This window comes from Leuresthes tenuis, unplaced genomic scaffold, assembly GCF_036924035.1.
Source record: "Leuresthes tenuis unplaced genomic scaffold, fLeuTen1.0.hap1 SCAF_2, whole genome shotgun sequence".
NCBI lineage: Eukaryota > Metazoa > Chordata > Actinopteri > Atheriniformes > Atherinopsidae > Leuresthes > Leuresthes tenuis.
The window spans coordinates 12,529,526-12,552,576 of NW_027325356.1; the positions used below are offsets into that span (position 1 = coordinate 12,529,526).

The following is a 23,051-nucleotide window of genomic DNA, read 5'->3' on the forward strand; positions in this document are numbered from 1 at the left end:
GATGGATATGCCTCAGCATCCCTAGAAAGTAGTTCCACTGAATTAGAAAATAAGAGAGATCACCTTGAGCTGGTCTCAGTCTCAGCAGTCACATCGCTTCGACCCAACTTGCCACGAGACGAGGTGGGTATCTTCAGCAGGGCCGGTGGCTTGGTAGTTATCTGTTGTTTGAAATGATTTTATGTCACATTACGTCCTTTAAAACCTTTTTCACCTCATGTTTGCTCTAGTTTCATCTTCCACGCTGGTAATTAAAAAAATATTAGTCTTTAATAGATGTGTGGAATGTCCTTACTTTCTGTTGAAGCAGAATATACGTATAACTTAATGTACAGGTTGTAATTTATCTGGACAGTTGTGATAAGTAAGTTATACATTTGTTCTTTGGTCCTTGTATTCCGGCTTCGCGTGTGTTCAACAACGTTGTGACTTGGTACTGCACTGAATCGACGGATAATCTGAGCGAATTACTGTGGGCTTCAAGCAGCTCTTTATACTAGAGACTACTTATGCGTTGTAGTCTTATTTTATTATCAAAGTTAATACATGTAAAATAGTGACATGTAATGTGATGCGTCAAGTGTTAAACGTTGTAGAATCGCTTCCTGTTGCCTCCCGTTGTGGGTGTGGCCCCTCCGTCTTCTCGGTCTCCCATTGGTGAATCACTGTGATGTATCTAGATCAGGAAAATGTGACGCAGGATGAGAGAACGTGACCTTTACCGCATCGTCTTTACTGTTGCTTCAATTTTATGACATGATTATCTCGATTAGCCTGCTACATGGACGCACAAAAGCTTAAAATGCCATTCGTAGTTGAAAGTCGACTGATGTTGCGTATTGCAACTTTGCGTCAGTTGGTGTTATGGGTGGAATTCCAATCGTTCGTCATTCGCTCATTCTAACATTTCTTCGGAGATTTTAAATAAACGCAAGTCAGTATAGTTTTGCTCAAGAAAAAAAAGCCCTTTATGGTGAATGCAGTTTGAAATTAATTTTTTGCTCTGGCAGTTTCAATGCAGTACTTTGCTGCACTGTTAGCACAGACGGTAGACTTATTGACACTGAATACAAAAGAATGAGGGCAGGTCTCATCTTGCCTTTACAGCCCTGGACTGGTATCCTTGGTATCGGATAACTCTTCCATTTGGTCTATTCCAAAAACAGCAGAACATGATTTTATTTATGATTTTACTAAAAGAAGGGTTTAGTCAAAGGTCTTTTTTTTAGATCATGATACCCCTAATCAGATATACCCACTAGGACTGAGCCTGCAGCATAGCTTGCGAGTGCTTTTGTTATGCTGCGAAAAACAGGCATTTCTGCAGATCCTGTCATTGTTTTTCCTCTTTGAAGGCTCTGTTGACAAAATGTGGTTTTAAAACTCAGAGAAACAGGCAGGTCATAATGTCAAGGGACACTGAGTTTTTTGCTAAGGTCGTGAGTTAGACAAAGGGAACCTTTTTAGTGACAAACTTGCCACTCAAAACCAAGTCGAATCAAAGTTTCTTAACAGATGATTGAATCTGATTGTATCTGAAAGCTGTCTTTCATAAATCTAGACTGGAGCTTCTTCCGACTTGAGCTGTTGATGTTTGTCATCTTTCACAACCACCAGGACAGGTACCTGCTGCTTCTGTGAACAGTATGAGGACTGCAAAACTACAATTATCTCTCTTGGGTATAAGTGTCCTTGACCTGCCATTAAGAATCTGAAAGTTTAGCCGCAGTAGAGAGTATGGGCAGTGCGGTAGGCTTGGCCTGTCGCAGCTGGCACTGCTCCCATGCCACCTCACCCCACTTTTAGGTGCTTGTTTGATGGATTATTTCACATAGAGCTATCTTGTGGGTTTTCCTTTGCCATAAAGGACTCGCTTGTGCTGATTTGTCAGAAATTGGACTGAAGGCTCAGTTTCTGATGTAAGGCGTTCACTTTCTGTCCAAGATGCCCAGATTATTAGTTAACCTAAACTGGTTCAGCACACCGCCAAAAGACTGCATCGCAGTTAAATGACCAAGCAGCATAGTGTAAGTACCATCGTACATTCTGAGTGTTACATTTCTAAACAGACTCTCCGTGCTGTGTTATAATTAGCATAGATTCTGTTTTTAGCCCTCGGCTTGTATGAGCTATGCTGGGAGTAACATCGGTGTGACAGTGTTCTGATGTGCTGTGGTGGAAGCCTCATGCGTGTCCATTGGATCAGGTCATGGCAACTGCCCGGTTACAGCAGGCGCTCTTCATGTCCTTTATCCTCATTGAATGGATTTACTCTTGAGCTCCTGAAAGTGTCGCACATATGCGCACGCACAGCAGCCGTCGGTTCTGCTGTTGCAAGGAATAGTTTGTTCACTGGCGCTGGACGCTCGAGCACGCTGGGGTGGCTCTGGAGGTCATTGTTGTTAACGTGCTTGACTGTCCCCAGGAGGAACAGGAGGATCTACTGGGGGTATGTAGGGTACTCTGTAAACAGTGCCTTGGTTGAGTGGGTGTTAGTGGTTAAAGGCATCGACTATCTCAGAGAGTCAATTTTGGATTAGCCCAGTGTTACATCACAGCCGTAGTAGGTGATTGTGAATGCTGTGCTACACTGCAGCCATGTTACTATGACTGCTTATGATTGTACTGGCTTATTTCATAAGTAAATGGTAAGAGTTGCATGGAAATTCCTCAGTTTGACAAAAGGTTTTGCCAAAGGTTGTTTCTGAGGTAGATGAGTTGAAAAGGGATTGGAAGGGATTATTATGGAGCCATCTCTTAAAGTAGTCCTGCATCTGTGTCAGTGTTGCTGCTGTTGGCCTGTTGTGGTTACTCACCGGCCATCCTATCATATCATTGTTTGTTGGCAGGCTATTCCTGCTGATATCATGATTATATATTTCCATAACAACCAGGGTCATAAAGGTAGAGTTGGAACTATTCTGAGGGATGTTTCCAACAGATTTTAGTATTTTAATTTTATCAGGAGGGGGTGTCATATTCTCTCTGGTTCAAGACTAATACCTCATCTGAGGATATGGGCAGTATTTTAGGCCTTGTTGCCAGAGGACAGTATTTTACTGAAATGATACTTGGCAGCGCCTTACTGCGCAATTTGAGACGAACTGAGGAAAGTCATGATCTGAATTGGGGGGTTTAAGATGTGCATGCACAATATTAGACAGCATGCATTAAACATTTAATAAATCAATTAATGATTTATTATTGTAACTGTTATTAGATATAGTATTTAATCTGGGATTTGATATTATTTGTTATTCATTGGTATTGTTACCTAGCTAAACCTTTTCAAAACAGAGTTGTCTCAAACTTGGGCTTCACTTTGAGGTGGAAATGCATCCACTTTGTCAAACTTTGAAGTTCTAATATACTGGGAAGAATTTAAAATGGTGTTTCACCAAATGGCTGCCATTACCTTGTCCAGGTGGCTGCTAATACACAACAATGATAATCATTTTTAAGATTGCATAGGAAACAGGAGATCATATTCTCATATTTCCAAAGTGATTACCAGCAACCTCCAATAACTGGATTGGAGCAAAAGAAAAACCTGCAATGGATTATTTATTTTATCCAGATATGTGGGTTTTGTTCCCAACAGTCAACAGTGTATGTTGAAATGGTCCTCTCTTATTTATTCTCCTCAAGTGCTTTACTGTCACACGTACCCTTGCAGTCTGTCCCTGTGGTTCAGCCCAGCCAGAGAGGTTGTGTGTGTGTGTGTGTGTCGCAGTACTGGGATGTGACTGCTCTCACGTACAGCACCGGTCTGGCTCACTGATGGAAATGTTACATCATCAGTCTGCAGCTCATGTTGGTATAGTGGCTCTGTCTGGAATCCCCTGCCATGATGCATTTGTAAATTGGGTGTGATGAGTAAAAGGAAGTCGGACCACGAGTGTCGTTTGAGGTTGCTGTGATTGTCTCTCGTTGCAGATACATCAACCCAAAACTGGTGTTTCTTTCTATCTATGCAACTCTCTTCTGTGAGTTACACCAGCATTTGCTTACTGTTGCGTTGAGATGTGCTAGTCATTCTAGTTCAGCAAATTTTCAGTAGTTCCAGCAGGCTGACATTGAATATGAAAGCTGTTGCAATCATTGATATTCAGCACGTAACACTCTGAACACCCAGCTGGATCAAATTGTCCGTATTGCCCTGCGTTGTCATTAGGACCACCTGCTGAGGGTTAGGTTTATAAGACATAGCCTCTGAGAATGAGGGGAAAACTATGAAGTGGTAGTTTTCCTATAGATAAAAGGTTGTTTGCTTGTTGCTCAGCCAGTGAGCGTTCTTGCTTGGATGGCACTGCCATGTATAATTTAACCTGAGGGAAACATGATCTCTCCTTTGGGTAGTTCAGACTGTGGACTGAATTGGCACATGGTATAGACAGTAATAATATAATTTTATATTGGGCAAAGGGTGTTATCTCAGCTACAAGCCCGTATCGCTTGCTGGTAAATGCTAGTTTAATTAGTCTTTTGCTTTCGTTATCTTTTTTTTATAACTTATTACTGACTTTGATAAAGCATTTCATAAGGAAATCCTTTTTTTAAATTTTTTTTTCTATTTATAATTTTTTAAAACTGTATACCTGTAAGTTGATTCAATACCAGAGTTTATTGAAATTTGGCCAATATACTTTTCCACCAAATAGACTGGCCATTGAAGCTTTTTACGCTCAGTGAGCTGTACTGTAGTTATGTAACCACAGCAACCAGAGCCATAAAAGAGGCAGCATTCCTCATCATAACTGGTACAATTCTCCACCTTGCTCAAACACACCTTGGCTGTTGGTTGAGATACGTGTTTAGGTCGGTGAGTTTATTCATGGAGTCATGTTGAAAGAGGAGCAGGGAAGGGGAAGTGTGTGCAACCGACAGTAGTGAGTCTTTGACTTGACCAAAAAAAACGGATTTTATGCAACATCTCTTCTGTGCTACCATGTGGGGTGCACATCGTGACTAAATCTTAGAAATTCCACCCTTGTAGCTTCGTGACTCTGTTGTTGCCATGGGTGACTCAGCAAGAAGTGGGCGGGGGGGCAGAATGTCCCACATTGTGGAGCAGCTCAGTAAGCCACACTATTCTGTTCAGTACAGGATATGAAAACGGTGTGGTATATAAACTTAAGAAAAAGACAGTCTTCCTGACAGTAAGCCATTATTTATTATTTTACATGGAACTGCCCCCCCCCCCTTTTTTTTTCTCCTTTCTTTATTTCTCTTTAGCTTTCAGTTTTTAAAATGCATGTCAATGGTTTAGCACAGACAAAATCAAGCTTCTCAAAACTGGACAAACGTGCTGTCGGCTGGCTAAAGGAGTCAGAAATTGTGATTGAGAATAAGGCCAACAGGACTACATGCCAATTGCGGCCGTTGCTCTGCTCTAATATAAACCTGACTGTATAACCGCATCATCTGACAAAATCCCCATTCAAGTATCTTAAAAAGAAAATAAAACATCTGTGCAGTGAATTTGCCTTTACTTACAAGTACAATGATCTACCACAGAGACTGTGAAAAGCAGCAGAATATCTTTAAATACTTCTCGAAGTAGCGCACAGCGTTGTGCGTTGGAGAATCTTCAGTCAGTAACTCTGCTCCTGTGCATGTAAACTGTTGTAAGGACAGTGGTCCTACGAAATGTCAAAGCTCGCCTTATTGTGCATGTAACTGCTGAATGATCCAAAAATTCACTCATTAGTCGGAGCTCTGTGTGATGTCACAAGTAACACTGAATGTAAAAAAATAAACGGATGTCAGCACGACTTTATAAATGAATTGCAAGCTTGGATGCACATCAGTGTATTCACAGGGAGATGGAAAGTTTAGGTCATTTTTGTTGGTTAAAGGGATGGTGCATGTTGAACAAAAATAACTCTGTTGCCTTTGGTCTGTCCTTTGTATGTTTTCTCATGCAGAACTTCTCCAGTAATTGCCATGCCACAGTCAAAATCAGATATGGGCTCTGCCTTCATCCAGACTCAGCAGCTCAATGCTGCCATGGCCGACACCTTCCTGGAACACATGTGCCTGCTGGACATCGACTCCGAGCCCACCACTGCACGCAACACTGGCATCATCTGCACCATAGGTTGGTCGATGGTTTTTGTTTGCCTTCTTTAGAAGTTAAAAAGCATCTTACATGATGCAGTGTTGCAGAACTCCTATTACTAGAGAACATATTTAACCTTATTTGAACTTTGACATTAAATCCTTTCCATTACAATAATGTCCCACAGGACCAGCCTCTCGTTCAGTGGAGATGCTGAAGGAGATGATCAAGTCTGGAATGAACATCGCTCGCTTGAACTTCTCTCATGGCTCACATGAGGTGGGTTTTTTTTTTTTTTTCTTTCACACACATTGTTGCTGTTTGAACATGTTAAACAAACAAATCTATCATTCTGATAGTAAAGTCACGTTTACTGATAATTCCCTCCCAAGCACGGTTCTGTGCGTTATCACAGAGTGGTCATTGTCAGTATGTTGAGCGATGTGGCAAATATAAAATCTTTTTTTTTTTTTTTTTTTTCTTGTCCTTCTTTACTTTTTCAAGCTATTGTGAAATCCGCCGTGTTGATGGCTTACAGCAAATAAGCACATATTGCATTGTGAATTGTAATCGGCTTCGTGCTTCAAGCAATAGTAGGCCAGCCAACATGAACCAATAGTTGGACTGACTTAGTCCAGGTTTAAAATTTTGGCTCAATGACCATGCTGGGCTCATAAATTATGCAACTTTTCAATTTAAATAACTGCTGAGTGTTGTTCTAAATTGTCTCAATATGTAGAAATGAATGTAGAAATATGAAGTATGGCCAGGTGAATTTTTTGCCCCATCCAATGTCAGCCCAACATCATACAACCTGAGCCTCTCTTTCTGAAGGAAGAAATTAAAGAATTCCAAGAACCATCCTGTTTCTTTGATTTGACCCTTTACACACTAAAATAAGCACTTTTTGAAAGAAATTGGATCAGTAGTGCTCCATGTTTTAACCTGAAAGATTAAGGTTGCGCTGTTTCTGGATTTTAAAAGATTTGCATAGATGAATAAAAACATAATTTGATATTGAAATGGTGGCTTCCGATTCAGATGTTTGAAACTCACCTTAAATGGTCTGACATTGGTATCTCAATGGCCTATGCAGGGTGGGCGTTTGCTGATGTAAACCGGTGTCATATTGGTTTGGCCTGTTTGTTTCTGCAAAAATACAGCTACAATGTTGTCTCGTTCAGTGTTAAACTTATAACTGTGGAATCTAAAATAATTTTGTAACACTTACGTAAAACAATTTCATCTATATAGCCTCTGCAGTTGGCATTAGATGAAATATTTCACATTCAATTTATGCTACTTAATTTTTGCGAATAGATTGTCTGAAATCTAAAAAATTATGTCCATTGGTATTTAGAAAACTGATGTTCCACTGAACCTAAAGTGAATAAATGATTTATTTGCCTGAACAAAAAAATGAAGCTGCATGAATAAGTTAATATATTTTTGGTAACAGCCACTCTGACTAAGCAGTTAAATAAGTAGCATCAATGGTTTGTGTTGGTCTAATTTCAATTCAAACGGATTAAACATTACTCTAGATTCAGATGATGGAAAAAGAAATCAGAGCTGGGATGGCTTGCAAAACTTCCTGTAGGTTATTTGTAACTTTCTGCTCATCCTTTATCTCCTCATCAGCGTGCTAGACTCTGTAAGTTTGTAAGCACGAATTAACGCCAAGGTCAGTCCATTTTAGTGGCAAGTAGAAAGTAGATTTTGTTCATAATTCAGAAAAGAAACGGTAATGAAACTGGAGACAAACTTCCTGAATGAAATGAGACCAAATCACTACTGGTATTCCAGGGAAGTTGTGATTTAGATTGCGCTATGCCACTGTGAGCCTTCCTTTCTGACTGAAACACTACAGCACTGTTGAAGTTGACAGGAGACAATGCATCAACCAGAATATTTTTTTTGCTTGACATCATGATATTTTAACTTTCTGAAGCTACATTTTTAACTGAATTTCATACCCAGTAGCTTCAACGGCCTGCTTAAAATGCAAATTAGCAGATTTACTCTTCTTTAAAAGTAGATTTTTGCTGATGGTGACACTATCCAGGTCAGTCATAGTGCCGCAAGTATAGTCGCTCTCAGTCTGTTGCCTGAGTGGAAAAATGGCTAACGTGATTGCCAGCCACTTAAGTAATTACTGTAGGCTCTGTTTACCCAGGTGAGCAGCACAGGCCATGCGCTGCAGCCAGCTGTCTTCACAGCCACAAACACTGTACTAACTGTTAATTAGCCTCCATAAAGCGTATGAAAACAGTCCTACTGAATGTCTTTCCTTCCAACATTTCCCACAGCCAGAGTAAGATATTGCAGCCATTGTGACAGCATAGCAATCATCATGACCGACGACAACACTTTTAGGAAAACAGTGCACTTACTTCGATTGTCTCTGTAATCCTTCAAAACAAAGGACCACATCAGTTAGGATTTTATAAAGGCTATTTGTAAGCTTTGTACACTGCTAACTGTGCTTAGGTTTAGCTTGTTCAGGTTTATTGTACCCTCCACCTCTTCAACTGACTTGCTTATAATGAATCGCAGTAAAAGTGCCTGAAGTTTATCATGTGCCATAACATTAAGGTGTGCTCAAGGACACCATTCTATGATGGCACCATTCTAAATTAGACCACTTTGATCTAGTTTATTGCTGCCAACAACTTTTAGACGCATTCTTGGCAACTTAATTGGCGTTGTCACTACACATTACACAAACAGTATTTGACAGAAACGCTTTCAGTTTCTATCATCAGCATCTTGCGTGTCAAGGTGGGAGATAAGTGTATGACCCCCATAAGGATGCTGATAGTACACACATAACTAATTTTATGGTTGTGTGAGTTGTCATGTGCACCTTAACAACTCACACAACCATAAAATGAGGAAGACTGGCTACAGATCTCAGGATTGGTCACAGTAGTTATATGTGCAGTTCCATGTCTTGATTTGTGTGGCCTTTTGCAGATTCTCATATATGAAAGTCTTTCTTTCTGTAGTATCATGAACAGACCATTAAGAATGTGCGTGAAGCCTGTGAGAGCTTCGAGCCCGGCAGCATCCAGTACAGGCCCATCGGTATTGCCCTGGACACCAAAGGCCCAGAGATCAGGACTGGCCTCATTCAGGGAGTAAGTTTGTCACTTTTTTTTTTTTTTTTTTTTTGTTTCTGGTTCGCCTCACTAGAACATTTAGACTGGGTTTTCATATCAGATGTTCTTGAGCCAATCTTTCAAAAAGTAACGTTATGTCTGTTGATGATGTGACAGAGCGGCACAGCTGAGGTGGAGCTGAAGAAAGGCAGCATGATCAAGATTACCTTGGACGACGCTTACCAGGAAAACTGCAGTGATGAGGTCCTCTGGCTCGACTACAAGAACATTACTAAAGTGGTGGACATTGGCAGCAAGATCTACATCGATGATGGACTCGTATCCCTGCAGGTCAAGGAGATTGGTGAGTGGAAGAGTGATGGGCACGAATAAGCGTCACCCTACGAATTCTCCGGTGAGCCATGAATTGCCTTTGTGTGCTAATGATTATTTTTCCTCTAAGGCTCGGATTTCCTGATGTGCGAGATTGAGAACGGTGGCACCCTGGGCAGCAAGAAGGGGGTGAACCTCCCCGGGGCTGCCGTAGATCTGCCCGCTGTTTCGGATAAAGACATCAAGGACCTGCAGTTTGGTGTTGCGCAGGGAGTCGACATGGTCTTTGCCTCCTTCATTCGCAAAGCAGCAGATGTACACGCCGTCAGAGCAGTGCTGGGAGAGAAAGGCAAAAACATTAAGATCATCAGCAAACTGGAGAACCACGAGGGTGTCCGCAGGTGTGCATGTGGATCAATTATTTGCTGCAGAATATTTTTCTTTGTGCTACCCAAGGTCATTCAACATCTTTTATTTACATGATGGTACATTTATATGCAGTCAAGTAAAATAATCTTCATCAATGTTAATTCTTGTGGTTATGAAAGCAAATTTCCTGACGTGAAGCAGCCCTGATAAATACTTTTAACATGCCCGTGGTACTGTTTAATATCCTCTAAATAACAGTAGTTATTCAATTGGTTATTTTCTGCCTGTTTCCCAGATTTGATGAAATCATGGAGGCTAGTGATGGCATCATGGTTGCCCGTGGTGACTTGGGTATTGAGATCCCAACAGAAAAGGTCTTCCTGGCCCAGAAGATGATGATTGGTCGCTGCAACAGAGCTGGCAAGCCAATCACATGTGCCACTCAGGTCAGAGTGCTGAACAGCAAATAATGCTAAGCTAGATTTACACCAGGAGGTCAAGTTTGTGCCGACGACTCGGTGTACTTGCAGGTATGAGTATGTGAAACAATGCAAGTTTAATTTTCCACTCAGATGTTGGAGAGCATGATCAAGAAGCCTAGACCCACCCGTGCCGAGGGCAGTGATGTAGCTAATGCTGTCCTGGATGGAGCTGACTGTATCATGCTGAGTGGGGAGACAGCCAAGGGAGAGTACCCTCTTGAGGCAGTGCGCACGCAGCACATGGTGAGTTCATGCATATTAACGGCAATTAAAAGGTCTATTCAACAAGCACAATTTAATGAGTAGAGACATCAATTATGTTTACATGAGGTTTCATGATTTGTAATCCTTAATTATAATTTAAGAAATGAGGTTTTTATAAAGAAAAGGGGGAAAAAACAAAACAGTAGCTTCTTAGAGATTGAGCTTTTCTGGTTTTTGTGTGTTCACCTGGACACATCTGTTACTCGTCACTCATTTTCAAATTGGTGCTTCCTTTTTTTCTTTTTCTTTTCCTTGCTTGGCCAAACAGCAGTTGCTGAAGATGGTGTCAGCATGAGTTCTGAACCAAATCCTGTCACCTGTACATCTTTATTTCTAGTGATTATCCATAAGGATATTCACTTTCACTGGCTGCTTTTACACATGAACACTGGAGAATTTTAGGAGAATGTGCTGACAGTTTGGTTCTGCTGAAGACTAGATTTCATAGCTACAAATAAGTGAGTGCACGCGAACATCTGTCTTATTGTTAACAACACGTTTCTAATAGCTGCGTTAATGTGAAGTTCTGTTTTCTTAACATATCCCCAATAGTGAGGAGCAATTGGAAAGCGCTATAAGGGTCAGCAGAAAACTCTCCTCCAGACAATATAGAAAACTGTATTATTTAGTATTTCAGAACTCCAGTTCATGTGTAAACATGGCTAATCAATGTGCTAATGGAAAACGGTCAATCATTATGAATAATTTTTTTTAAAAATCAGTTTGGTATGATTGTATTGACAAACCCTGAAGATCTTACAATATTCTTAAGTCTGGGAAATTTATTTCAGGACTGATATATAATGCATGTAGTTTTATTTTTATTTTTTTTTTTTTACTTGCTTCAATGGCATGTTGGTACTTTTCCCCAAAAACCAGTCCAGATGCCTGTTGCCTAAACCTCTCTGTCTAACAATGCACTACAGCGGCTGTTCTCCTCAACTGATTGCTTTGCAATGGAATCTCTAAACTGATCTGCTAAATTCTTTGTCAGCAAAGACTCGAGGTGCCTGAAAACATGCAGTATAAGTATGGTATCCTGCATTAAATATACAAAATGAAGTCTAACGAAGAGAATGAAATCTGCAGTTTTTAGTGGTTGCATGCTTGGAATTAATGAAATTTTGATACACAAACGGTGCACTATAACTAATCACTGACATGGCATGGAGGACATTGCTTGAAATTTCTGTGTGATAGCTGTTTGTGATTCAGGGAAAGAGCAACTTGTCAAAGTCTTGGACTCAACATTTTTAAAAGCTAATGTAGTTGTAATCAGAGTTTCCATCAAAATTATGGAAATGAAAAGAAAATGCATTCAGTGTTGTCTCGTCTGTCCGTCACTGCTCAACCGTATCTCGGCTAACTTCTGCTATCCTCAGCTACAATGTTGATGTCTCAGTGACTCAGCAGCCCTAACCCTCCTATACAGAGAGAGCTTGTTGCACTTTTGCTGAAGTTGTAACTGATGCCTCAAAATCCAGAGTCAAGCACTACTGTAGTTAATCCTGAACAACTCATTAGTTAGAAAGGAAAAAAACTCAATGACTAACCTTTGTGCCACTATTACTAATGATTCCAATGCTTCTTTCTTTCTCCTGGCTTTTTAATCAACAGTCTAATGAACTTTATGTGCACCAGCTTTGTGCACACGTTTGCTTTTTATTTTATTTTTTTTAAAGCCTAAATGTGACATTTAATGTTTAATATATTTTAATGTCAGTCCCTTTCTAAAAATGTTCATCTAGCTGTGCATCTGCTTTAACCTCATATTAGAGTAGGCTCTATTTCAGTTTTAAATGTAACATCATGTTAATAGTTGTTTAAGTTTTGACCCTGTTTTAACGTTGATGTTTCCCTGTGCCCCCCCCAACTACACCCCCCCACACACGCACACTAACTGCACACCTAAATTCTTCTCTTGACTGTCCCTGATCTTAACTGATCTTTTCTTCTGTCCTTTCCTTTCCCTTTAATTTCTTTTGTGTTTCTCCATCTTTGTCCATCTGTTTCCCTTTTTCTTTCTTTCTTTTTTTTGTCTTTTCCATCTGTGTGCGCACTGTGTGGGAATGCATTTGCTCGATGCATCTTGCCCTGATTTGTGCCAGATTGCTCGTGAAGCAGAGGCAGCCATGTTCCACCGTCAGGTGTTTGAGGACCTGCGTCGTTCCACGCCGCACTGCAAAGACCCCGCTGAGGCCATTGCAATCGGTGCTGTCGAGGCTTCCATTAAGAGCTTAGCCTCTGCGATCATTGTGCTCACAGGCTCTGGAAGGTAGGCAGGTTATCTGGTCCTGGCACGTCGTGGAAATCCCTGTTGAATACTTTAGGAGAGGGAGAGTAGGGTCAGACAAGGGTTAACAAAGGGAGTAACTGGGAGAACTGGCAAACACCTTAGCTAGACTGCTTATTTATGTATTCAGCCATTTATCTATCAAAATATTAATTTCCAGTGAAGAAGGTTTTAAACCTTTTTCAAGCTGGTGTGAAAATGTAAAAATTTCCACATGAAGCCACCACTTTTTTTCCCCACTTGACTGATGATTTGGGACATCTCTAAATTCACTGGCCATTGCTGTTTAACCAGGAGTCCGGCTGCATGTTTGCCCGTTACGCCCAGCGGTGTGAGTGCCTCAGCATGTAGTTGAGGCTTGTGTGATTGACAGTAACCCTAGGCCCACCCTTCCCTTCGGGGCACCAGATAGCTCGGGAGGCCGAAGCAGCCACCTTCCACAGACAGCTGTTCGAGGAGCTGAGGAGACACTCCCACCTGAGCAGAGACCCCTCAGAGGCAGTGGCAGTTGGAGCTGTGGAGTCCTCCATCAAATGCTGCGCTAGTGCCATCATTATTCTCACTAAGACTGGGAGGTAAGAAAGAGAGGGATAGTGGTACAATGATTCTGGAACAGAAGGTAAGTTTTCTTAACTCATGCCAGCCTATTTAACACAACTTTAATTCTCCCTAACGTGCTGTTAGAAATCCCCCTCCTTTAATTTTGTGCGTGCATGTGTGATATTGTGTGTGTGTGTGTGTGTGTGTGTGTGTGTATGCATTTATGTATTGATTTGTATGCCTGTTGCTATGTAGGGTGGGTAGAGTAGAAAACTGATTCTATGAGTGAATGTGGGGAATGTCAGTGGCCCAGTCCTGGTGTCTGCTTGTCCAGATTATTGATATCACTTCTGATTCTATGTGAGTGTGGAGAGGTTCTGTATGCTGCATCAAGAATCATCTCACGTGTCTCATAGGAGAATTGAAAGTGCTCTAATGTTAGGGAAGAGCTGGCAAAATATTGTTTTCCAAACATAAAATTTCAATATTGTCGGAGATGATTTTAAATGCATTTTCCTGTTCAGTGGCCCTAAGCCCTGACTGCTTCTACTGGGATGTCTGTGTGGACATCAGCTGGGCTGCTGACACTGATCTAAAGCCTCTGCACTGCCATGATGTGTTGTCACTTATTTTGGCTGCTTTGACTTCCCAGAGCGTCGTCAGCATTCAAACACGTGCACTACATGGTCTATAAAGTGGGACAACTCGGCATATTTTGCTGTATTTAGTTAGTTCAGTTAAAATGATAAAGGAGGTCCGCCAAACATGAGAAGTCAAAATGTGCCAGAATATCTGAAAACGCTTGAAATTGGTGGGACGCAGAGTTTTTACTCGTATGGAAATAATTCTTGTCAGATCTCTGTGCATGGAGGTAATTTAGATGTAGTGAAGTTTTTTGGGTAAATGGATTACAGAGTGATAAAACATTCAACAGTTCTATAAAAATGTTATCCATTTATTTCTCTTTTAAATGTCCGATAAAGGTCAAAAGTCTGTATGTGTGTGTATATTTTTTAACTTCTGGTAATTCAACATTGTTCATCCACTTAAGGAAGACATCAAACATTATGTTAGTTGGAAAAAGTGTGTGAAACTCCATGGTCTCTTCACAGTGAATGTTCAAACAAGCCAATAACTGACCAAAGTTGCAGTGAATTGGGGTTATAACCCCTCAGATTTACGTGAGTTGTGTCTGTGTGTATCAAGCTGTGCATAAATGAGCTTCACCTCCAACAGCTTCTGCAGCAACGGTCTACTCACACACTGGTGCCTCCATTATAGCAAAAATCTCAATCAAATGGAGATGTTGTGGGATGATTTTTAAGGAGTTTTCCATCCTAGACAACCAAAACCGGTAACATTTTATCCAGTTGTATAATTCCATGGCTTTCGCTTACTTTTTCCAACTTATGTTTCTTTATAGTTCCGTCTTTTATCATCATTAGATTGCATATCAAATCTAGAATACCAAGTCATTTAAAAGTGGTTAAGGGTTGATTCTTTTTGTAACCACAGGGCTGCTCTTTATGCATCGATTTGTTGTGCTCAGCTGTATTTTGGTGTTTTTGCAGGTCTGCCCACCTGATCTCCAGGTACAGGCCCCGTGCTCCAATCCTCGCTGTGACCCGTAATCCCCAAACAGCGCGCCAGGCCCACCTGTACCGTGGGATCTTCCCAGTCCTCTACACCAAGCCCGCCAACGATGTGTGGGCAGAAGACGTTGACATGCGCGTCAACTTTGCAATGGAAATGGGTGAGCAACCCCTTTAATATTGTACTCTTATTCTCTGAACACTGTTCAACCGTTTCTGCTGTGGAATGTTTTCTGAACATCTCGTGTTGAATTTTCCAGGCAAGGCCAGAGGCTTCTTCAAGGAGGGTGACGTTGTCATCGTCTTGACCGGCTGGCGTCCTGGCTCTGGTTACACCAACACCATGCGTGTGGTGCTGGTGGCCTGAACAGCCAACATGGCTGCCCTGCTTCCTCCCTTCACTTTCATCTATCTTTCATAGCTCTCCACCTCCCACCTCACTCCTGCTCACAGCCTTTCTCATGCAACACCAGGGCTCACAGACTCGAATATTTAGCTATTAGGCAAAGATGCAAAGAAATGTTAAGACAGAACTTAGCCATAATGGCCCGAGAGCTGTAATGGGTGGGAGTGGAGTTTTGCACTGTACAATTCCACTTAATGTGTCCATTCCATTAACATAGATTTATCTTCTTTTTTTTTTTTCCTCCTTTTTCCAGTCGCACCAGTCTTTAGGGCCTCAGATGCATACATCTTGACCAGAAACTGCTGTATTAATTCACTCCAACTCTTGTTTCAGTACAAGTTAAATCTATGGGTGGATGCTCCCTCGTCTGTGCGCATGTGTGTGTTCTGGCTTTTGTTTGGCTGTGGTTGGTGGTGCCGTCTGACCTTTTTAGAGCGCCTTAAGCACTGTAACAGCTTACTGATTACACTCCTGCCGGTTTAACGAACAAAGTGTTGGCATCCTAAAACAAAGGGCTCCCCTTGCGGCGCTGCCTTGGCTCCACCTCCACACCCAAACGGATCCTTCTGTAGTTCTGTCTGTATGAAGTGTCCGCTCTTATATGCCAGCTTTAATTGGGTGTCTGTTAGTGCTGCACTCCCAATCTTCTCCAAACTTTGTTACATTCAATATTATACTTGATGTTTGTGAATGGTGAACTTTTGTTTTGGGACATCCAATTCTACTTACATTTTGTCTGACCATAGGAAAAATGTCAGATCCAGAGGTGTTGAAGAAAGTTACTGTTTGTGTTGTTAGTGTCATGAAGCCTTCATATTTCTTTACATTTAGCAAAAAATCGAACTTGGAACTTGTGAATCAGGCATGGTTCACTAAAGTTGACCTATGTGACTGAGCACTTTTTAAGGTATTTTTTCAGGTGATCAGATGAAGCTCTGTCTTTAACAGTGACAGTTGTATAGAATCCCACTCCTTGTCCTCTGAACTACTGTAGCTGTCTTCATGAGTCCAACACGCTTCTGATTGTAATGCTACAGTGTGAAAGCTAACCATATGTGAAGGGGTATTATGTTTTGCTGATGTACTGAGCTGTCCCACAAGACTGAAGTTCCATCAATAAAAGAGATGAGCACCTATCTGAATTCACCTTGCAAATGTTTGGTTTCATTGAGTAGAAGTTTGACTGGTACTATAATACATTTATGAGAAGTATAGGATTCGGGTGAAAAAGGTACAGACTTGTTCCATGAGGAAAATTGGCAGAGATTGTATTTTATGAATGATAAAAGACGTCATAATGTTGAGGTGTGTAATTACATAAAGCATTCAGTCAATTTCTGATAGTCTTTTTAATGTTTATGTTCACAAGGTAAAAATGACATCCCTAATGTATAAGAAAAAAAAAACATGTCTGGCACCTTTTAACAGAACAAATTAACCATAATGAGGTCAGCCATGAAGAAAAAGAAGACATGTTTGTTATACTGTTGTAGTGTATGAATACAAAATCCCATTTCATCACCAAGAACAAGCTATTCTCCACCGTGAGTTCATGTAAAACATTTATTGGCAGTCCTGGCTGTACACCACCCCCACCTGCCTTCGAATCTCATCCTCCACCTCAGCCAGCAGAAGAGAGTCGGCGTGAGACATAACTGCACTCTCCTTCAGTCCTACAAGGGAAACATACTAATCAATCTGTCTGCAGGAACAATGAAGGACCAATAAGATTGTGTTTCTGATGCCACCTGGTGGCAAATTTGTGTCATGACAATTCAATTCGTTGAATATTCTGAAAATCCTAAAAACACTGATTTGGTAATATATGAATAACAAATCCGAACATAAATGCAGACTTAAAAATGGTGAATGTTCTGATACCTTTGAGCAAACACTGTCGGACCTCCTCCGCTTCATAACGCATCCCTGTACTGTTGGCGAAGTTTAGAGGCAAACAAGGTTCTGGCAGTGGGTACTGGGTCTCCTTCCCGTTCACCACTAATGATGTGGGACACCACATCTGAGTAGGGATCTGAACAGGCAAAAAAAACAAGACGACACAATGGAAAAAAATTCTATCCTGATGTCAGAAATTTGTGGCATTTGGGCTGAGTTGGTAATACAACCCTCGTCACGACTTACCCTGATGGTGCCCTTTGTTCCCACAATTACTGCATCATTTGGTAGCTGTATACCTGAAGAGTAAGTTAAAACTGCCATTTTGTTCTTGGAGAACTTAAGAGTGACGACCACGGTCTCATCCACTCCTAAAAAGAAAAAAAACCCAAAAAAAACATACAGGTACATGATTCCTATTTGATGAACAGATTTTAAAATAAAGGAAATATGTTAACAAAAGTAATTTTTTAGCCTTTATTGTGACACATAAGACACAGAAACGATAGATAAGGTCCTAGAACTACTTTGTAGGAGTTCTAGTAGCTTTAAAGCTGGAAAAACTCGGTCACTCCGGTCGTCAAAGGATTGTTGTCTATCAGTGCCTACACCACGCTCAAGACAATTCAGACTCTTTTCATGTGTCGTTTCACGATGGTGGAATGACCACCCGAGTGCTGCCAGGACAGGCAGCACTCTATCTCTATCTCTTGAAGACCCAGCTCTTCAGAGAGCAACTCCTACCCTAACAAGCACTCTCCTTCTGTGCTTCCCTCTATGCCTCCACTCTACTTCTACACTGTCACCTCTGAGAGAACCTGACCAGTTGATGTCCTTCTACGTAGCTTATTATTAGCTTTGATGTTAGCTGCATTGTTATATCCTCACTTGTATGTCGCTTTGGATAAAAGCAAATGCATAAACATAAATTTGAAGGAGTGACCTCCTCACAAGGGCAATCAAGGTAATCACAGCAGCCTCACTAGTTTACTTTAGAGAGAGACTATAAACAAAGTATCGTTGTGTAACCCATAACTTTCATTATTGATGGAGAACCTATACAGGACATGACCATAACTAAGCACTATTACTGAGAGAGCACAGCAATGTTGATGAAAGTCAGAAAGTTCTCTTTTTTTCATTTTTGTTTTCCTTTTACAAATCTACACACAATTACCCGTCATAGCAAAACAACAACAGACTTTTAGAAATTTCTGCAAAATGCATGAAAAGGAAGAAATTAAATATCAGATTGACATCGGTGTCTCCAGATTTGGCTGAGAACACTTTTGTAGTCAAACTCTTGGAATTTTAACAATTGGATTTCAAAAATAAATAGAAAAGATAAGCTACTGTACATCTACTTTTGAATTACATTAAAATTAATTGTGTGGCTCTTTTTAGCAGAAAATGAACAAGGCTACAACATCCAAAAGTTCCAAAAATCTCATCTTAACACAGTCGCTTTCGGTGCAAACAAACTGCATTTTACTGATTCAATATCTAAAGTTGGTCAGGACTAATTACCTTCACTCATGCGTTACTGTTTTTCATTTTTCTTTCTGTTGCTCCTGCTACTTTCTTCATTAAATACAATGCTTACTTCTAATTCCAGTTCATGTAAAGACTAATTGAAACTCCATTCACCCATTTTCTGCCAATTATCTGACAAGCGCAACAGAGATCACCAGACCTCCCTCTCCCAGCCACCTCTTCCAGCACTTCTGAAGGGATATCAAGTCGTTCCCATGATAGCCAAGCGATATAGGGTCTGGTCTTATTTTGATAAGGAACCTTCACAACTGAGTAAAATGACTCAGAAGTATCTAAGTGGCATCCAAGATAAGAGCTGTTTGAACTCCTTAAATGCTAATGAAAGAAGCTCAGATGTTTCCCTAATTATTTCCTTTATCATACGCTGAACCATCCTTTGAGAAAAAGGAGATCATTCTGTCCCACAAATCCTCGCAGCCACAACTTTTATAGTGACATTATCATTATAATTTCTTATCCAGTCGTGTTGACTGTGATTCATGTGAATTAATATGAAGACAGGGTGATGTCTTTGAGTAGCCTGTCACAACACTAGATTACACTTTATTTAAATTTTCTTTCCTTTTTCAGTTACAAACTATGACAATAAAATTATTTTCTAGAATTATCTCTAATAATATCAATATGACAATTATTTTTCAAGTAAGAATGTAATAAGATTGCTATAAACAAAGTATCTGAAGCACTTCTTGTAGAATATTTATGGAGATTTCACTTAAAAACCTCTTAGAAATTCTGCTGTAGATTAAAGCAGTTGGGGGACATCCCATGATGCACAAAGAACCTCCACTCAAATCTCCTTTCATTCCACGCACTTATACTCAACTAAAATATTGTATTTGGCTTTCTCTCAGTCCTGACATGTCTTTCTGTCCCTGCTGCTAACACCCCAGAGCAGAACACTGCCACCACAGTGTTTGACATGAGGTACAGAATAGAGGCCAAATAATCAATCTTGGTTTGATCACATCAGAAAAAAAGTGTTTGGATATGTCCCGTGTGTCAATTACACTTCACCATCCTGCTGATTCATTACCTGTCTCCAGGCAGATCCCAGTGGCTTGGATGCTCTCTGGCTTCTCTCCCTTGTACACCATGAATATGAACTGCAGGCAGTACATGCCAATACTTAGCAATGCTCCTCCTCCAAGCTCCTTCTGCACTAATCTTTGTACGTGTAACACCGGTATACCAAAGTCAGATCTGACCATCTTCACCTCGCCCAGCTCCCCCTGAGCCAGCAGCCGCCTGACCTCCACAGATACTGGGAAAAAGCGGGTCCAGACAGCCTGGAAAGAGGACAAGTACTTTATACAGTTACATTGCAGATCTCTAAATCTGTGTTACACTGCATCAACTTAAAATAAACTCACAGGAGAGACTGAATTTGGTTGTTAGAGTTGAAACCGTTAGACTGGTAAGGCTCTCACAGACGCAAGAATTTTAACAATGGTATTTAAAATAATAATAAATGAAAATACTGAAATATTAATGCTGTTTTTCAGAGTGTAATGTTTTCAGTGTAGCTGATTTACAACAAATTAATCATCCTGAACCTAAAATTGGTTATTGAAGAGAAGTGGAAAAGGCAAAAATACAGCCATTAAAGAGAAATCATCTTTTTCTCTCACGTCTGCTATAAGTTCACCTCCATGAGGAAGACGTCATTCTTCTTGGCCGAGTCCACGATCTCTTTCACCTCCTTGGTGTTCATGGCCAGCGGCTTCTCACACAGCACATTCTTCTTGGCATTCGTAAAGAGCTGACAGACCTTCAGATGGAGCGGGTGGATAGTCCCAACATACACCACATCTGCACACACATGAAGGCACAGACCAGAGAGAATGCGCAAGGACAGACTGTTAAAAACACCTGAGATGGATATTTCAACAGGAAATTAAAATGATTGTGTGTGTAATAGTATAACAAAGTAAATTGGAAGTTTAGGGAAATCGAGAGGAGGGTCAGTAAATTGAACAACGGCTCAGCTCCGACTGAGCTCAGCAGCAGGCAGTTTACATCTGGTGCACAAAGCACACGACAAACAGTCTGACCTCCACACTGACAGACACTGACCTATATCTGGGTCTCTGGCCAGCTCCTCGTAGCTGCCGTAAGCTCGGGAGATGCTGTGCTTTTTGGCAAACTCCTGAGCATCCTCAAACTTACGAGCGGCTACAGCCACAACCTGTAAATACAGTCACAGATGAGTTTTAGTACTCCTCTGTTAGAGGCTCATTGCTGTTGCATTCCTATCATTGTGTTATCCATAATATCCAAACGACAGTCTCTTTAAATATGATGGAAAACGTCTGCATAGTTCAATAAATGATCCTCTCTTGGCATACAAGCTTTCTTAATGGTACTTCTGTGTCACATCTACTAGATGTCATCACTCATAAACAAAAAGTTTAGCCTTCAGTACAACTTCTACTGCACTTATAGCACAATGTTACAATGTTTGTCCTCATTGTTGTTTGACTGTGACAATGACTGAATTATAAACGCATTGATGTTAATGTAGCGTAATCATTGGATTTAGAAAAATCCCAAATCCCCGTTTAGTCTGTAACTTACGGTAAAAGTGCACAACCTTGTGTTGACAATGTGCAGGCTGTAACAATTAGATTACACAAGTTCACCGAACGGCTTCTGTTGCATTTAGTAAGTGAGTTTAACCGGATACATCTTAACAACACAAGCACTTCAAATGATAAAAAATGGTTTATTATCAGCGCACAAATACTGAGAGTCAGTCAACGCGGAAGCAGTCGTTTCAATGAGTCCTGAGGGGACGTCCTGGATCTGAATCACAAAGTTTATTAATGTCTGCACTGCTGCTAACAGAAATACCTGATGGTCCTCAGCAGGAAGAGTTTTAAGAGCCACAGCGAAGTCATGACTGATCTTCCCCGCGCTACAGATTCCCCACCTGGTCGCCATGCTGGTCATTTCAGGAGCAGCTACTGTCCTCTACCACAAGGGGGCGACAAAACGTTGTCGTCGTGGTAGAGGACATATTGACTACTGATAAATATGATAATAATTATAATAGAGTCTTGTATTCTACCAAATGCATAAATAAAGTGATTTCAAATAAAGATATTTACCATAAAAATACAAAACTAAAACAGAAAAATTCAACATTTTAAAAAATGTTTGGTTAACTGGTTCTCAAACATTCTTAGGTATAAAATGTGTCGTTTTAAGTTTCACTCTCACAGGAAGAATCCCTTTGTCTCTTTGGCTTGACTGGGCTCAGGGCGTTGTTTGGTACACACACAATAATGAAGAAAAGGGTGTAAAATGTAAATTAAAATGAAAAAGCTATCATTAATTTACTAATATTTTTAGATGTAAGAAAGACTTTTCTTTAACGTTTCTTTAATTTTTTGAAAAAAATTCAATTTGGTGCCAGAAGATTTGAGACTGCATGGTGGTGTGGTGGTTGGCAGTGTCACCTCACAACAATAAGGTTCCTAGTTTAAATCCTGACTCGGGCCTTTCTGTGTGGAGTTTGCATGTTCTCCCCGTGCATGCATTGGTTATTCAGGTACGCCGACTTTCTCTCACCAACCAAAAACATGCATTTTAGGTTAATCAGAGGTTCTTACAGAGTGCTTATATTTGGGGATTGAGGAAACCAGCCACTGCAGTTTTGAAAGTGACATGTTTCCCAATCTTTCGTCATATAGAAGATTTTAGCAGTTCAACAGTTCATTGCCTCCTTAATAGCCATCTTTGTTCCATAATGAATCAACTGTTTTCAGTGGGTGACGGTTCTGGGCTGCAGAAAAGCCAGATTGGCACTCAGACTCTTTTGCTGCTGTGCCAAGCTGTTGTAATATGTGCTAAGATAGCCATGTTTGGCAAAAACCAAACACAGCATATCAGCACAAACACTTCCTATCAACTGTCAAGCAGGGGGGGGGGTTGGGCACTGTGCACTCATTGAGTCAAACATGAACTCTCAAAGAGCTAAAACTTGGTCCAAACTGTCTCATGTGCCAGGACTATGATCACATCTACAACAGATTGAATGAAGTGAAAGAGAATCACATCTACAACAGATTGAATGAAGAGAAAGAGAATCAAGTTGTTGCGATCACCAAAATTCCAGACCTCAGACTAATTTAAACATTTTGACGAGTCCTTACAAG

General features: G+C 40.7%; 2 protein-coding genes across 5 annotated transcripts in view; one reads left to right on the forward strand and one right to left on the reverse strand.

The window, feature by feature from the left end:
• The window catches only part of LOC140301651 (trans-1,2-dihydrobenzene-1,2-diol dehydrogenase-like), a 208,614-nt gene extending 186,772 nt beyond the window's left edge, over positions 1–21,842 (reverse strand). The window contains exons 1-7 of one of the 2 annotated variants that reach the window (XM_072380225.1): positions 21,745–21,842; positions 20,968–21,079; positions 20,540–20,703; positions 19,928–20,180; positions 17,584–17,708; positions 17,323–17,473; positions 16,985–17,114 (exon numbers count right to left, since the gene is read on the reverse strand). In XM_072380225.1, coding sequence (XP_072236326.1) covers positions 17,005–17,114; positions 17,323–17,473; positions 17,584–17,708; positions 19,928–20,180; positions 20,540–20,703; positions 20,968–21,079; positions 21,745–21,834 — 1,005 coding nt within the window. In that variant the 5' untranslated portion in view covers positions 21,835–21,842 and the 3' untranslated portion in view covers positions 16,985–17,004. Of the gene's footprint in view, positions 1–16,873; positions 17,115–17,322; positions 17,474–17,583; positions 17,709–19,927; positions 20,181–20,539; positions 20,704–20,967; positions 21,080–21,744 lie in introns of those variants that run through there. The other variant, XM_072380224.1, reaches the window with a different exon arrangement.
• On the forward strand, positions 14–16,583 carry pkma (pyruvate kinase M1/2a). Of its 3 annotated transcripts, none has more exons than XM_072380216.1 (11): positions 14–123; positions 5,928–6,100; positions 6,249–6,340; positions 9,070–9,201; positions 9,340–9,526; positions 9,626–9,896; positions 10,160–10,310; positions 10,437–10,589; positions 12,719–12,885; positions 15,015–15,196; positions 15,296–16,583. In XM_072380216.1, exons 2-11 carry the CDS (start codon positions 5,947–5,949, stop codon positions 15,400–15,402), a joined length of 1,596 nt encoding a protein of 531 aa, XP_072236317.1. In that variant the 5' UTR covers positions 14–123; positions 5,928–5,946; the 3' UTR covers positions 15,403–16,583. The 3 variants fall into 3 exon arrangements, with proteins under 3 accessions (XP_072236317.1, XP_072236319.1, XP_072236318.1); XM_072380218.1 differs by lacking the exon at positions 12,719–12,885 and adding an exon at positions 13,312–13,478; XM_072380217.1 differs by lacking the exon at positions 14–123 and adding an exon at positions 133–153.
• Positions 21,843–23,051: the final 1,209 nt, after the last annotated feature.